Raw genomic sequence first — 16776 nt, forward strand, 5'->3', positions numbered from 1 at the left:
TAATGATTTGTAATACGTGCACCTACTTATAATGTAAGATAGTATTTTATATAGATTTTTTTTTTCTAAAACACAGTTAATGGTAAAATAAAATTATATACCAGGTATATATCAAGCAGAAAATTTTCATACTAATAGTGTTTTTATTGTATATTTATAGCAATAATAAAATAATAAATTATATACTTATAACATTATACATTTACAAAACAATTATTTTCTGAAATAATATTCTGGAAGAATGACTTTAAATTCTTGTAACATGTTATGCATACAATTTTGATATTTCTTTATCCATATAAAATTTGATTTTTCATTTTGGTGCAAGAAATTTATGTTCACTCGTTGTGTCTTTATTAATTTCTTTCCCTTTTCATCCCTAAGGACTACCTAATTAATGATGATATGGCTAACAAAAGTTGAAAAACACACATGTTACCTAAATGATGGGAACTAAAATAAAAATACTCCCACAAAAGAGGAACCTATATTAAAAGTTTGTAAATAAACTTAAACAAACTTGAAAGTGTTTAAGGTAAGAAAATGAAAAAAAAAAAGTCATAATTGTAAAGATTGAAAAACATGTTATTTCCTATTTCCTACAAAATATAAGGCACCCAATATTTTATTAGTTTCTAATAGCTTATGTTACTTTATAATTGATTTTATATTCGTATTGTTTATCAAGTGCAAAGTTATAGATATTTTTTAAATTGTTGTATATAATCGTAACTAGTTAATATATAAGACTATTATACATGTTGTTTAAGCTAAATATCACAATAGTACTTATTTAATACGGTTAAATATATTTTTATTCTCTCTAAGAATAAAATTGATATTTATTTATGTTCTAAATTTTAATATATTGTAGTCTTCAAATTTTAAAAATAAATAAATATAATTATTTTAATTCAATTGTGTTATTTTTTTAACGTGTCAAACATGTTTTAGACATTTGATATATCAAAGTTCGATACAAAAACGAATTATAATTTTGCGTTCAAATTTAAGGACTAAAAACATAATATTTAACTTTATCTTAGTAACTGAAAAGTCTAAAATTGAAATATGTAATCAAGATAATTAACTCATTCCTTAAAATACATAGATTTAAAGTAAGGACAGTTAGTAAATAGACTAGGTCTAATGTTTGTAAAACAAATATAAGTAAAATGTTTGAACTTAACATAGTAGCATCAAGTTTATACGAAAGATTCTATATTTTAAAAGGACATGAACTTTTTTATTTTAGACATGAATAGTTAGACGTATGTTTGATCATAATAAAAATCAAAATTTTGTATAAAAAATAGGATTAAATATGTTTTTGATCCCTTAACTTTTAAGTGAAAATTAGAATTAATCTTTATTTGAAACATTGGATCAATTTAGTCTCCTATCTCTAGAAATACGTGGATTGAGTCCTTTTAACCAAATTTTATTAAGTTTATTTAACGTTTCAAACGTGTTCCATGATAACAAAATAAACTTAACAAAATTTGGTTAAAAAAACTAAATCCACACATTTCTAAAGAGAGATGACTAAATTATTGAAAGTGAAGGGACCAAAAACATATTTAACCAAAAAAATGTAAGACCAATACAAAATTTATCCTCTTAAATTATTTGCCTTTTTAGTTCTTTTTAAAAATTAGCATGCTACAATTCTTTAGATGAATGCCTACATGTTTGAGTTATGTAAGACTTAAAAGTCTCACATTAGATAAAAATGAGCAATATATAAGAAGAAAGACTTACATTGTCTTTAAATAGTGTGTTGAAGGTTATGTAATGGTTATAGCTTTACTCATGACTTATTAGTGTTGAATCTTCTTAGTGTATCTTCCATCGAAAAAACCTGACACCATAAACATAGACATGATTACAGTCTTCTTCTTCATGTCAAGCACACAAGTATAATTTTAGGTTTTTTACGATCTTAAAAGTTCTTACCCATGGTCTTCACTTTTTAAGATTTTGTCAATATGATCAAAATTGTCATTAGTTCTTAAAAATACAAGTTCATTTATTATTATATGAAATAACCAAACATACTTTCTACTCCTCATTTCCTTCCAAATTAAAAAAAATAAGTGTATTAAAGATTAAAAAACTGGGATTGTTTCATTTTACCTTAATAATAGAAAATTTATACATTAGAATGAAAGTATTTCATATCTTTTTTATCTTAAGTTGTGTACCTTCTTGTATACCTCTTCATATAGTAAGCACATGATGAAACTTCTTGCTCTAATATTGAAAAAAATCCTACGTTTCATCGTAATATTTTCTTATGAGTTCACTGTTGTTTTCGTATAAGAAAATGTGATTCTCACGCTTCACAAAATTCCTCATATTAATATAATAAGAGTTAAAGGACGTTATCATTTATTTCTAGTAATCGTACATGATGCCTTTGAACGTGGATAATTTGCTTATAGATCATCTTTCATTATTCCTCTTTACTTAACATCACTCCCCTTTACTTTACTAAAAGTTTATCCCTAAAGACTTGTCTATATGCCAACTAATGGGAAAAAGCTCACTAGAAAGTGGATTATATATTTGTGCTAGTGTATAAATGAAAACCTAAAGGTGGTTTTGAATCTTTTTCATAATATTATAATTTCACAACAAATATGAAATTTTGTCTAAATATTTTCGAAACATGCCAGAAGAAGGATGTGAACAAGAAACAACTCATTTTATATTAGCTCACTAATTTTAGCCACATCTACTTTAACTTCAATCTAAGGAGGGTTCATTAGACAATATATGGTAAAAGTCCTTATTTTAAAGAATAACATACAAATAAATAAGTTTTAAGGTGTCATACGAAATATTGTCTAAAGACTTCACATTAGACTACTCATTGTGTTAAGATATATTTTCCACGTTTAGACAACACATTTTCTAAGGCCTGGAATTGATGAAACAACTTCTACACTTAAAAGAAACATAATCTAGGTAGAGTTAAGTGTATTTATAAATATAAATGCTTTTGATATCATTCTTCAAAGGTGTGTTTTTACAACATTTATAAAGAAAAAGTTTGTTTTAAGCACAAAAACATATATTAATAAAGTTTATTGATCAAAATGCATTAAATGTCAACTAATGCATAATGCATGCCTTCTTTAGCCTCGTCAAGTTGTAGGCGATATGACTAGAAGGCATCATAAATGTCTAACAAAGACTAACTTTCAAAAGTTTCATACATAATCATTCACAAATAATAAGACATATCAAGGCTTTGCTAAAAATGTATTATTTTGTCTTTTAATGTTTTGCTAAGAAATGTCTCATGTCTTACTTCAATTTGTTTGGTTAATTAATGAAACACTCAATTTGCAACAATATGAATATCACTTGTCTTGTCAGCATAAAAGGACATTGAATTTGTTTAAGAAAATTCAAGTTCATCCAAAAGACCACAAAAGCCAATTGATTTCAAAATAAGTAATAAACAGGGTATGATCCCAAATAGCACAATCCTAATGAAGCAAAGAGAACTATGAAAAGTAATGTGAAAATGAAAGAGACTAGACTGAAAAACTGTAAGTGTGAACAAAAATCATATGCATGAATACAACAAGAAGCACTAACAAAATCACAAATACGAGCAAGAATAGTGAGCACGAATAAAAATCATAAACAAAAACATGAACCACAATTAAGAATAGAAATCACAAGCACAACCACGAAATTGTAATGTGAATAGAAACCACAAATCACAATAAAGAATAGGGACCGTGAACATAAACAAAAATAATAACACAAACATGAACCACAAATCATGATCGAAAATAAAGATCATATGTAGAAATAAAAATTGCAACACAAATGAAAACCACGAATCACAAACAATGATAGGAACCGTGAAAACAAACAAAAATCACAAATCATAGGTCGAGAATTGGTCATGACTTGAAACAACAAGCTTCATAATGAAAACATGAAAGGAATAATACTAAATTGAAACAAATATGATACCATGTCAAGAAAGAATTTGAAACTTTTGTTCATTATTTTTCATTTTATAAATAATAGCAACAACATTTACATATCGTTACGATTCATAATAACATGTATCCTATTTAAGAATATTGTTACATATAAGATTCAATACTTTTTTGGCTCCAAATTCTATCAAAATTATTCAATAGGCTCTCTCAAATTTGTCTTCTTCTAAATATAGTCCTCACTTTTGTTAAAAAAGTTAATAGTTTTTTTTCATTAAATTGACATCGACACAATTTATATGATAGATATTTTGAATATTTCAATGTCATTCATATCGTTTGTATTTTCTAAAGAGAGCAATAACTTAGCAATAACTTAACAAAAGAGGCTACACTAATTTTCTTTTATATCTTCTAAAGAGAGCATTAACTACCTTAACAAAAGAGGCTACATTAATTTTCTTTTAACAAAAGTGATGACTATGAGATAAAAAGAATATTAAAAAACCACATTGAATAATTTTAATAAAAATTAAAAAATAATTATTAATCCTATATATAATTAAAGATTTTTATACCTTATTTTTATGAAAACATATAAATATAATTACGGTGACAAATTATTTTAATGTTTAAGACATTTAATTATATAGAGATTTAATAAATTTGTCTCTTTCAATTTAATAAAATAAAAAAACTAATTAAATCTTGTATTCTATTAAACCGAGAGAGAAAAATCTATTAAACCGATACCCATAACTTATCTTTACAAAATATAAATACAGTTAAGATGATAAAAATACTTAGTGATTGACAACATTTCTGTTCTACTTAATCATATATCCATTATATAATAACAATATATTAATTATTACAGTAAATAACATTTTAGTAATATAAATGAATTCTTTCAATTCATTAAATATTCAACTTTAAAAATTTAAATTTAAATAAAATTAGGTTAAATTATTCTTATGATTCTTTAAAAATTACTCTTTCAATTTGATTTTGAAATTTTTCGTTATCTCAATTTGATCCTTCTTCTAAAAATGATTTAATTTGGTATTTAACATTAACTTTGACTAGATGATGACGTCATATGTCATATGTCAATTTCAAATTTTTTTAAATTTATTAAATTTTTAAAAAAAATTATAAAAATTAAGACTAAATTAATACGTAATATTAACTTTAAAACAAGTCAAACTAACAAATTGAATATTTTTAAAAAAATTAAGATTAAATTAAAATAAAAAATTCCAACATCAAACTAAAATATTTTAACAAATAAAAGACAAAAAGAAAAGTAATTTAATCATAAAATTACAGTGAGGCCAAGCAAGCACAATAGTGCAGTGGTAGTAGTAGAAGTGTTGAGGAAATGATGCATGCGGTGCCAGCTAGGCTTCAGATGTCGGTTCCTCCTCAATAATCCTCTTTCATGTCCCATCCCTTCATCCACTGGTTAGGGTTCTTCACTCGCCAATGCCCTTTCCTTCACTCTTAGCAACACCACCTTTTCGATCCACATTCCCCTCTGGTACGCCGTCGTTTTCTTCCCAATTTCTTTTCTCTTTCATTCTCTCTACCTTTTCTGGGATTCCGAGGGATGCCTTCCACACACCACTGCTCTCACACCTACATTCCAAAGATCTCACTTTCTCTACTTCTTTTTTCAACATTTCAACATTGCATAACAAAATAACATTTGCTTCTCCACCAAAATCCTTCTTTTCTTTTTTTCTTTTTTCTCGCTGGGGTGTAAAATAATTGAACAGACACGTTTAAGGTAAAAAAAAATCGAATCTGAGGAACTTTTCTCAAGTGTCCCTTTTACAATCAACGCGTTTTTGCGTGTGATTTTTGCGTCATCGGAGTTTTTGGGTTATGCTTAGTTCTTTGCAATTAAAATCCTCTATCTGTGTGGTGATTTACTTTTAATTTAACGCAGAAAGGATGTGTCTAGTTTGATGGCTGCACATGCTTTGAATTTCTTTTCCTATTGTAAGTTCGATGAAAGTGCCAATTTTGCACTTTTGAATCTGATTAAAGTGTTTATGCTCGTGCCGGTTTTGTGGGTGAGTCAAAATGAGTAGCTTTATTTTGGGCCTGGAATCGTTGTGTTCAAGTCTTGCTAAATTTGAAGTGGGAGATTAGTGGTTATTTATGATCGTGGAAATGAACAATGTAGAAGGTTTGAGGTGAAATGTATGAATCTATCACATGTCTATCCCCTTGCCTTTTAGAGAGTTAAAAATCATTGATGAATTTGATAGATAGCTCTGATACGAGCATTAATGTTTGCTATTGATTAATGCACACTGCTTCGTACAGACTACTAGAATAGTGTTTGTTCTGGAGAGCAGTATAAAATTTAGTTCAGATGCGTTTATGATCTAACTTTTAGCTGACAAGAACTGCATTGTGTGATTCATTAGCCAACCTCATCTAATAGTGAAAAGGGATTTTGTTGGTTAATGTATAATCTGAGTGATATGATATGATATCCAATGTTCCTTGACTGTTTTCAAAATTATTTTGCAGTATATAAGTGATCATGCTGTTGTGACAGTTGAAGACAGTGTATTGTGGGGAAGTAGGCTTGTGATTAGTTGTTTGAGAGTATTAAGGAAGTAAGCAAAAGGATGTCAAATAGTAGGAACACACATTGGTGTTACAGTTGCAGGAGGCCGGTTCGGCTGGGAAGGCGAGATGTGGTTTGTCCTAGCTGCAATGAGGGATTTGTTCATGAACTTAATGATATGGTGCATGTGAATCCTTTTGATTTGTTTGGAATGGACAACAATGAAGAACGAGATCAAAGGGTTGGACTCATGGAAACCTTCTCTGCTTTTATGAGGCATCAAATGGCAGACAGGGGCAGAAGTCGTGACATCATCAGGGCACAAACAGATTCAAATGCTGAACACAGTGCAGGGTATGCTCCTCTGTTGATCTTTGGTGGCCAAATACCTTTCAGATTGTCTGGCCATGGTGGCTTTGAAGCTCTCTTTAACGGGGCCCCTGGAATTGGTCTCACACGAGGTAACACAGGTGATTATTTTGTTGGTCCTGGACTTGAAGAACTGTTTGAACAGCTTTCAGCTAATAACAGGCAAGGTCCAGCACCAGCATCAAGATCCTCAATTGATGCTATGCCTACTATCAAGATCACACAGAGGCATCTTCGATCAGACTCACATTGTCCTGTGTGCAAAGATAGATTTGAGCTGGGGTCTGAAGCAAGACAAATGCCATGCAACCATTTGTATCACTCAGATTGCATTGTTCCATGGTTGGTCCAGCATAACTCCTGCCCCGTTTGTCGCCAAGAACTGCCACCACAAGGATTGAATTTGAGTAGTAATAACCGAGGCACAAATGGTAGAAGTAGAAGTGGAAGGGTAAGTAGTAGTGGTAGGGAGAGCCAGGGAAGGAGAAATCCATTTTCCTTTTTGTGGCCTTTTCGTTCTTCTCATTCTAGCAGTAATGATGAAGCAACCGGAAGCAGCACACAAGCACCAACCATCCCAGAGAATAGCCATCATGCAGGGTATTCTGGGTGGCCATTTGAATGACTGAGTGTGAGTAGAACCATTTCTTTTGTTTGTTAATCTGCTCCTGTTGATTGAAAAATCTTGTGGATTGATGCTGCTGCTTGCTTGGGGTGAAAACGGTTTGAGACTGAGTCTTCTTCCACTCTGGATTTGCTTTCTGAAGTTGTGAACTATTTTGTATAAATGGTTATTTATGCACAATTGTTTGAAGTTAATATTCAAATAACAAGTTCTTTTCTTATCAATGGAAAATATTTCATATAAACCTGAACAGGTGGTGGCTTTAACAAAAGGCTTATTTATAGTCTATGCTTTTGATGGGAATTCTGTTTGAAGTCTAAATGTACTCGTTCAAAGGAAAAAAATTGTGACTGAATTTTATATTTTATATTTTTATTAATAATATTTTGGTGTTTATTATAGATATACCCAAGTTATTATATATTTTTTTTATGTTACATGTTATTTTGTATAAATGTCTTGTTGTGGAAAAGTTAAATTACAGAAGATCTTATTTAACCCTTGTTTTTCATGTCTATCTTTGATTCTGAGATGAAAGGGTTTAAATTGAACTTTCGTAATAACTGGAACATGAAATTTTGTTCGAGTGCAGGAGAGTGATTTTCTCAATCTCTTTTCGAAAAAATAAAACGTTATTTGCAGAACAACATTTTGGGATATTTCTATACAAGTAAAAGATAGACAATGCAAATCATGCAGATAAAATTTATTCATTAAAAAGCAGAAAATTGTTTGTTAAAATAAACATTAAACGCAAACAAATTCATCCAAAATCTTTATTAAACTCATTCAATACAAATAAAAATAATAAAGATATAATTAAGGAATAATTATTATGAAGATTATGATAACTAAATTGCTACAGTATTAATTATTTGAGTTAATAAGAGGTACACGAAATTTAAATGTCTAAGCAAACTCAAATTTATTTATTTTTCTAGTAAAAGATACTTTCTGGTACTGGTTATTTTTAAGATTAGTAAAGTTACTTTTACTCTTTCGGTTTAATTAAAAGGAGGTTTTTATTTGGTGGATTTCCTTGAATTCTTTGTGAATTTCCCCATAGGGCTGCTTCTTCGTGCAACTCCATAGTTTCTTCCTCGAACTTCAATATTTAAAATTTTCAATTTTATCCTTTATTTTATTTGAATTCCGAAATACATAATTCAAAAAATTTTAAAATTATAGAATTTAGAATACAAAAATTTTGTATTCTACATAGTATAATCTAAAATGTGAAATAAAAAATATATTTTAAATCGTATAATCTAAAATATAATTTTATATTTTTGATTATATAATCTAAAATATATTTTTTTATTTTATTTTTTATTGTACAGTTCAAAATATAAATTTAATATTCTAAATGATATGATTTGAAGTCAAAATAAAAAATATATTTCAAAATTTTCCAAATGAATGTTTAAGAGGGAAATGAAGAATAGGATGATAAGGGCTCTCAAAGGAAAGGGTTGTGGAGTGGGGAAAGATGAGAAAGAGAGAGAGAGAATTAGTGGCATATCTTGGTAAATCATTTTGAGAAAACCGAAATAATACACCAAAAATTTATGTATTTATTTATTGTTAATAATACAATAAAAATTAATACATAATTTAGTATAATTAAAACTGCAAAATAAATTATATATTAAATATTTTGTTTAATCACACGGAAAGTTCTAGTTTTCGTTATAAAATTTCAATTGAGTCCTCAACTTTAAAGTTATTTCAATTGAGTCCTATTTTTTGGAAATTTGTTTCAATTTGGTCCTTTCTGTTAGGACATTATTGACGGCGTTAAGTGTGTCATGTATCATCTCGTGTTTTTTTTAATTTTTTTTCACTTCTTTTTCTTAAAAAAAGCAATTGACACGTGTCAAACTAGGGTTTTGCCACGTGTCAGCTTGTGATTTTTTTTTTCTTGAAAAAATAGCTATTACGCGTCAAATTATGACTTTTTCACATGTCAGCTTGCGATTTCTAGATTAAAAAAAATGTCACGTGTCAAAATATGATTTTGTCATGTGTCAATTATTTATGTAAAAAATCTCGATTTGGTCCTGTATTTGTTATTTTGCCTCAATTTAGTCCTAATCTCTTTTAAATCTAAAGTAATTTCATCTCTTCCAAATTGAGACCAAATCTAACTTTTATATCAATATTATAATGATATTTTTATTATAATAGATATTTTTAACCAAATTAATTTTATTTAAATTTAAATTTTGCATTGAACTTTATTTAAAAAAATTGTTTTAATAATTTCTAAACAACTTACATTTGAATTTAAAAAATATCTATTATAATAAAAATATCATTATAATATTTATATAAAATTAAATTTGATCTCTACTTTAGATTAAAATGAGATTAAGACTAAATTGAGACAAAATAACAAATACAGGGATCAAATCGAGATCTTTCACATAAATAATTGACACGTGACAGAATCATATTTTGACACGTGACAATTTTTGTTTAAATTTAAAACTTAAAAAAAAATAAAAATGTCACAAGCTGACACGTGGCAAAACCCTATTTTAACATGTGTCAACTGTTTTTCAAGAAAAAAAAAGTAAAAAAAAAAATAACATGCTGACACGTGGCACACACTTAACGTTGTCAATGATGCCAAAGGACCAAATTGGAACAAATTTTCAAAAAATATGACCCAATTAAGATAACTTTGAAGTTAAGGACCCAACTGAGATTTTGTAATAAAAATGGAGACCTTCCGTGTGATTAAACCTAAATATTTCTATACATTTGAAGACATCTTTCCTATCAAGTTTTCAATAATAAATACAAAACTCTCACCCTTGTATATAAAGGAAGTTGAATTTATTCTCTTAAAAAATAATTTATTCTCTTATTTTTCATCCAAAATAAAAATAACTAAATTAAATCAAATAGGGAATTAAATTGAAAAAAATTCATTATAATAAAGTTCAATGAGTCATGTTGTACCATGAGTCATGTTATAATAAATCATGGTACAACATGACCAAACACACGTGACGTTTTTTTAATTAAAAAAATTAGAAATTAGAAATTCTATTAATTGACATGTGACATGTATGAATACGATGTTAAGGTCAATTTAACCAAAATGACTAAATTGGACAAATTTTAAAAAATTAAAAGACTAAATAGAAAAAATAAAAAACTAAAAATCTTTTTAAAAATTCAAATAAAATTAGAGGAACAAATTAGGTATTATATCTGTAAATTTTTTTTTTATCTATTTCTACTTTAAAAAACAACAAAAATATTTAATTTGACTTTATATATATATATATATATATATATATATATATATATATAAAATTTATTTCACTTCTATTTTCACGTAGATATGGAACAAATGCTTAATGCTGGGTCTATCGCAATTTATTGGCAAGCTATCCACCTCTCTTTCAGAATTGAAAACAATTATAATTTTTTAAATTAAAAATAATAATAATAAATACAGATAAATTCTGAAAAAAATCCTCCTTTTTCGTTCCTTTCCCTCCTTCTTCTCCTTTATAAACTTAAAATCCAATTTTTCTTTTTCCATCGATCAACAACAATAATAATAATAATAATAATAATTATTATTATTATTATTATTATTATTATTAATAAAAACAAGTTACTATATTTTTATAATAAAAATAAATATGAATAATTTTTTTAATTTGATTATAAATAATTTTTATTCATTTTATGAATAATTTTTATTTATTTAATTTAAAAAAAAATAATTAAATTTAAAGAAAAGATAGTTAAATTTAAAAATTAATTAAATTTAGATGAAACAATAACTTGAAAGGTAAAATTAAAAGGAATTTTCTTAGATATAAATATAGATTATTGTTATTATTAATATTTATTATTATTATTATTATTATTATTATTATTATTATTAGTGTAGATAGATATCATGACGTTTCTTAATGATTATAAAAATATTAATATATTTTGGTTTTAGTATAATAAGAAAGCAAAATTACAATTTTAATGTAAGAACTTTAATTGAATTTTGTTAATGTGTTTAGTATTTAGTAATTGTTAAATGTGTTTATTAAAAAATTAACGTTAGTAATTAATATTTTAAATTTACAATTAACATTAATGTGGAAGGTTAATTGTGTTAATTTTTCTTTTAATTAATACACATGAAAGGTTAATTACATATTAATATTCATTTTTTTCATCTTAATGTTAATTTTTTTCTTTGATAAAGATCACTAACAATTACTAAATATTACATACTTCTTCAATTATATTAATAATTAAAAAAATTTAAAGATATTAATATAACTAAAGTTTTTATACCGATACTATATTATTTTTTCAAATATAATAAAAGTATTGAAATCAAACTCATTCCTAAAACATCAATATTTTCTTGGATGAGATTTTCTGCGTCTAGAAAATTTTAATTTAGCAGAATAATAAAAATTATAAGTTAAGTTAATTTAGCAGATTAATAAAAATGATAAAAATGATCCTTATCTAACTCTTGGATATTAGAGTAGAATGTATCTGATAAATTTCATCCACTTGGCAAAAAGAATAAGACAATTGAGCTCATTATTCTGATAAGATGGTTCTAATCTGCATCACCAAGTACATCACTTCCATCACCCCTCTTGGAAATGGGAGTAAAATGTGAATTTGGTTTCTTCTTCTGAGAAACAATTTCAGCATTCTTCCGCAAGACAGCTCCAGGCGATGGATATGGTCGTTGTTGAAAGAGAGGACCCTGATAGGACCCTGAAATTGATCGACAAAGAACTTATAGATCATGTTCAGTTGAGGAATGTCAGGAAACTGAAACCAAAAATATTATTATGGCACACATTCTACTTCTCTGTTTCTGCATAACAAGTATCACTGCTACCCACTGGCACTTGATACTAGCAACTCTAGAGGCAGGGCCTAGTTTGGCATCAAATAGAAGCTCAACATCCACCAACTCTACACGTAATCTTTCATAACACAATTTCACCTACTTTTATATTCTTTACACATACAACATTTTCGCGGATAACTTCATTCTATTATAAAATTCTTCTGAGAATTAAAGCATTCACGTAAGTACAACTTATCAAATCAAAATCCTATGAGAGCATTAGTTCAAATAGTCATTCAAATTCAATATTTAAGAACTAATCCTCATCGCTTCCATAGTTTTGAAGCAAAGATTGTAGTCCACCAGCATTTGTTCTATTATCTTCTTCCTTTTGTTCTGGTTCTCCGGTACTTTTATCTGATTTCTTGATGACAGAAATTCTCACCAAAGAATTAAGTTTTCCACCGTTGCGTTCGTTTTCTACAAATAACCAATGTATGATTAACTATGTTGCATTCTCATATTAATAATATTATTAAACATCTATTCAAAGAAATAATACCAAACGTAACCAACTAAACATGAATGAAAACAAAACGATGCAAGTATGAATGGTGCATAGCTATCTTCCCCTTATCCATTTTCTGCAAATCATTCTAGTGTTACGAGACTCCAGAAATATTACATAAAGATCAGAATTGTGCAAAAGGTTTTCCTCCTAATAGGAAGGAGTGGTGCCGGTATAACATCAATGTAATGTTCAGTAGATGACGGGTAAAGTGGATTGGGTTCATTGACTGATACTACCAAATGTCAAACAAATGATGGGTAATGTGACTTGGGTTATTTGACTGATACTAGCTAGTGAAGGTGGGATAACAAATGTAAGAGGTAAATCTAGATCAATTGATATGATACACAACTGAAGATGGTCCTTCAAATTGATATGCATTCATGTCAATTCTTTACTAGAAATTACTTCATTGAGCGATATCATTTCTTAAAAATCAGTGTATATAATGCATTAATGAATTTGGATGCATCTATCTAGTTGATAAACACGTTAAAAGCACATACCTTGTTTGCCATAATCATCCAAAGTAGCTTTTGTCAGAGAATCAGTTGGTTTGCTTGGACGATCTTCAGACATCTTTTGCTTCTGCACACATATACAACACAAACACACACACTCAAACAGTTGTTTTTGTACAAGATTTGATGCTTTAGATGAATAAATCACATACGGAAATAGATGATAAATTTGTAAATTTAGAAAAACTTCACCTATAAATTTCTCAGAAAATTTTATGAACTTCACATGTATAATATATTTCTTCCATATTTCAAAGTCCACACTCAAGAAAATAAAAATAAAAAACTTCCTTTGAATTTTTTTTTTCTAAGCAATAATTTATTTTAAGAGAGACAAATATTAAATGGTAAAAGGAAAAAAAAAATAAAGATCAAGAAACATTCAACAAAGCCTGCCAATATCCATTTGTAAATCTAAGAAAAAAAGCTAGAATTATGTAAATTCAAAATCTAGATTATCATATTTTTTTTCCCATATAGGTATTTTAACTGCAACTTCATCTTCTGACTGCCTCAAGAAAAACCAAGAAATAAATGTATTCAAGCAGCCATTACGATCCTCTAGACACTGCTACAACTTTTTGTTTCTTTCCTTATAAAAAAAAGCCTTCTTTTTTCCAACAACATTTACCATCCTCCAGGTCATTTGTGCCCCCTGTTATTAAAATCGAAAGCTTTACAGAACCTAAAAAGAAATTTTCATTTGATACTGCCTGCCATACAAGATTTATGAATGAATAGTGAAATCAAACTCAGGGACAGCTGGTTTAGAGAGAGCGAACTGAGAAATGACTCAGAACAGTGACTGAAAATGAGGGATATCATAGTTCAAGAGCAATATGAGGTTGAAGGTTAAGTCTTGAATTTCAGTAGTTAAGAACAGAGAGTGATGAAAACATAATTGAGTTGGTGTATAATGATGATGATAATTTATTTGGAAAACAAGACAATAAAAAAAATACAATACTGCAAGCACACACATACCTTCATATTATAACTTGTTTCGCCATGTCCATGTGAAAGCTGATCTATTTGCTCCTCAGCTTCAAAATCTTCATCACGAATTCTTTTGACATAACCTCCTGAATTCTGGTAAATATAGTATACAGAAAAAGCCATATAGGATTAAGAAAACAGAAAAAAAAAAAAAAAAAAAAAAAAAAGTAGCTAGAAGGAGGAGAACTAGAACTGCAGGATAGTAATACTTACATGGAAGACAACTGATTTTATCATTGCTTCATCTTCTTCTTCCAGCCTCTTCTCCTGAAACCATTATAAATGAACTTGAATTATTGAGGAAGATGATAATTAAAGAATGCTTCAAAATTAAGTATCGTGTTTATGCCATAGCCAAATATTAGAATAAGAAATAATAGACAATCAATGTTTAGACGGGTTATCTTGCAATAGTATAAGTTCAGGGTAAGCAATTAAAGGGGATCCACTGGAGTTGCAACAAATGTTGTCGCAAGAGAACTAGGATTTAGGTTCCAAAAGCAGTGATAACATTGCAAGAATATACTGAACGGCAAACCAAAAAATTGGTTTAGCAAGACTCCAAATATACTTCCATTCTTTTTGTCACTTTAGATAACTACTTTTGTTCAATTTGATCTCTCACTTTAGTAAAATAGTGAGGCACTAATATTTTTATTTTAATTTTTTAATTTTACACATGTTATTAACAAGTGAAAGAGAAAATAATAGGATACTAAAATACTGAGTATTTCAATTGAGGGAAATTTAGTAATATACAGTAACAGTTATTATTCCTTATAGTCAAGGATATTTATGATTGTCTTGATAATTATGCATTTCAACAACCATAACTGACAAATAAATAAAATGGACTATGGAGAGGACTACGGTGAGAGTGATCATTTTATAATCAGTTCACTGACTCTGGGCCTAAATTTCTACCTTTACAAATACTTTAAAGTTACCAATAAATTACATTTCAAACCAAGCTTAAAGTTTTCAACTTGTGTATATTCCTTTCGTGAACAATAATAATTAAACCTTGCTTCAAAAACAGGAAATTTCATGTACAAACTACAGAGTAAATAATTATATGCAAGTTTTCTCATACCTTATCAGCTGCTGTGCGCTGCAGAGCCTCCAGCATTTCATCAACAGAAACAGTTGCATGCCTAGACTGAAATGAAAGAGTCATGTTAGCAATTACTTACCACAAACAGACCTTATGTCCACGGACAAATGTAATTATTAATTAAAAAATGGTTTGAAATGTCATTCTTTTACAGAAAAAAGAAGCATATTCCACAATTATAATGCTAGCATCCCCATTGAATCATTTATGAAGAGGCTTCAAATTTAATTCATCATTATATATATTCAGTCACAACAATGATTACCTTCATTGACTTCATCTCATCCAATGCAGCTAGGATGTCCATCTCCCTTTTAGAATCCAAGGTTCTATTTTCCAATGATTTCATAGCATCTCCCATCTCTTCAGCATCCCTCTTCTGCTTCATTTTATCAGCTTCTTCATCTTCAGCACGCCAAGGTTCAAAATTTCTAGTTGCACCGGATTCAACAATATAATCTGAATTTTGTGGATCAGTCTTCATGGTAACTTCAGCTGAGCACTTGGTGCATTTAAAATAGAACCTGAATATTTGAATTCCAAGATACGTCTGCGCAAAAATTCAAAGTCAACGTCATCATTGATAAAAAATCACACATGAAGCAATAAGCAAATAATCCTACCAATATATTAAACAGCAACACACAATCAATCATAAGATTGAAGGAATCCAATACAAAATCCAGAAGGATAAACACTAGCGGTATCGGCATCTCTTTTAAGAATGTACATATGATTGTGCCAAAAAAATTAACTATAAAAATTGAAAATTCAGTGAACTTTTAAACTAAACAAACCTCGCCAATAACATCTTCTTTTCTAGAATTGAACTTGGTGCCTTTGTAGATGTAATTTCCACAAGTATTACATCGGATGCTCATGGGAAGCATCATGCGAACCTTGATTTGCTGGTTCTTGGGCCTTCTTGCTCTGGGGAGCTTGGAGGGATCAAAATCCGGTGGGTAATACTTATTCAAAACTTTCCTTTCTCCCATCTTTCAAAATCCGGTGATGTAACGCTATCCAAGGCCGACGGCGAGGCACGGAGATGGCAGGGCGAGGTGATGCACGGCGGCGGCCGCCTAGGCAAGGCTAGGCACGGCAGCGACGACGGAGAAACGGAGAAAATACGATAGGGGTCTTCTAGTATAATCTTAGGGCATTCGATTTGGGTTTCTGGATTTTCTATTT

General features: G+C 28.7%; 2 protein-coding genes across 5 annotated transcripts; one reads left to right on the forward strand and one right to left on the reverse strand.

Annotated features, from left to right (window-relative positions):
- Positions 1-5306: 5306 nt before the first annotated feature.
- RHC1A (RING-H2 finger C1A) lies at positions 5307-7787 on the forward strand. Of its 2 annotated transcripts, none has more exons than XM_028082085.2 (2): positions 5307-5505; positions 6510-7787. In XM_028082085.2, exon 2 carries the CDS (start codon positions 6611-6613, stop codon positions 7541-7543), a length of 933 nt encoding a protein of 310 aa, XP_027937886.1. In that variant the 5' UTR covers positions 5307-5505; positions 6510-6610; the 3' UTR covers positions 7544-7787. The 2 variants fall into 2 exon arrangements, with proteins under 2 accessions (XP_027937886.1, XP_027937887.1); XM_028082086.2 differs by having other exon boundaries at positions 5499-5754.
- Positions 7788-12057: 4270 nt separating this feature from the next.
- Positions 12058-16776, reverse strand: LOC114192754 (uncharacterized). Of its 3 annotated transcripts, XR_014996467.1 has the most exons (8): positions 16383-16773; positions 15851-16135; positions 15565-15630; positions 14685-14738; positions 14460-14564; positions 13461-13542; positions 12391-12863; positions 12058-12304 (listed from the first exon to the last, which is right to left on the reverse strand). XR_014996467.1 is itself a non-coding variant. In XM_028082562.2 (7 exons), the coding sequence occupies exons 1-7, from the start codon at positions 16578-16580 to the stop codon at positions 12141-12143; spliced, it is 954 nt and encodes a 317-aa protein (XP_027938363.1). In that variant the 5' UTR covers positions 16581-16776; the 3' UTR covers positions 12058-12140. The 3 variants fall into 3 exon arrangements, 2 of the variants coding, with proteins under 2 accessions (XP_027938363.1, XP_027938362.1); XM_028082562.2 differs by lacking the exon at positions 12391-12863 and having other exon boundaries at positions 16383-16776; XM_028082561.2 differs by having other exon boundaries at positions 12058-12863.

Source organism: Vigna unguiculata, chromosome 7 (genome assembly GCF_037176805.1).
Source record: "Vigna unguiculata cultivar grain cowpea cultivar isolate G323 ecotype 2 chromosome 7, ASM3717680v1, whole genome shotgun sequence".
Taxonomy (NCBI): Eukaryota; Viridiplantae; Streptophyta; class Magnoliopsida; order Fabales; family Fabaceae; genus Vigna; species Vigna unguiculata.

What these genes read in the sequence shown, in the direction of transcription:
- RHC1A (XM_028082085.2), top strand. Translation starts at nt 6,611, where the DNA reads ATGTCAAATAGTAGGAACACACATTGGTGTTACAGTTGCAGGAGGCCG.
- LOC114192754 (XM_028082562.2), bottom strand. Translation starts at nt 16,580, where the DNA reads ATGGGAGAAAGGAAAGTTTTGAATAAGTATTACCCACCGGATTTTGAT. An exon ending in AAGAAGATGTTATTGGCGAG is followed by an intron (nt 16,136 to 16,382) that starts GTTTGTTTAGTT and finishes ATTTTTGCGCAG; the next exon opens with ACGTATCTTGGAATTCAAAT. An exon ending in AGCGCACAGCAGCTGATAAG is followed by an intron (nt 14,739 to 15,564) that starts GTATGAGAAAAC and finishes TAATGGTTTCAG; the next exon opens with GAGAAGAGGCTGGAAGAAGA.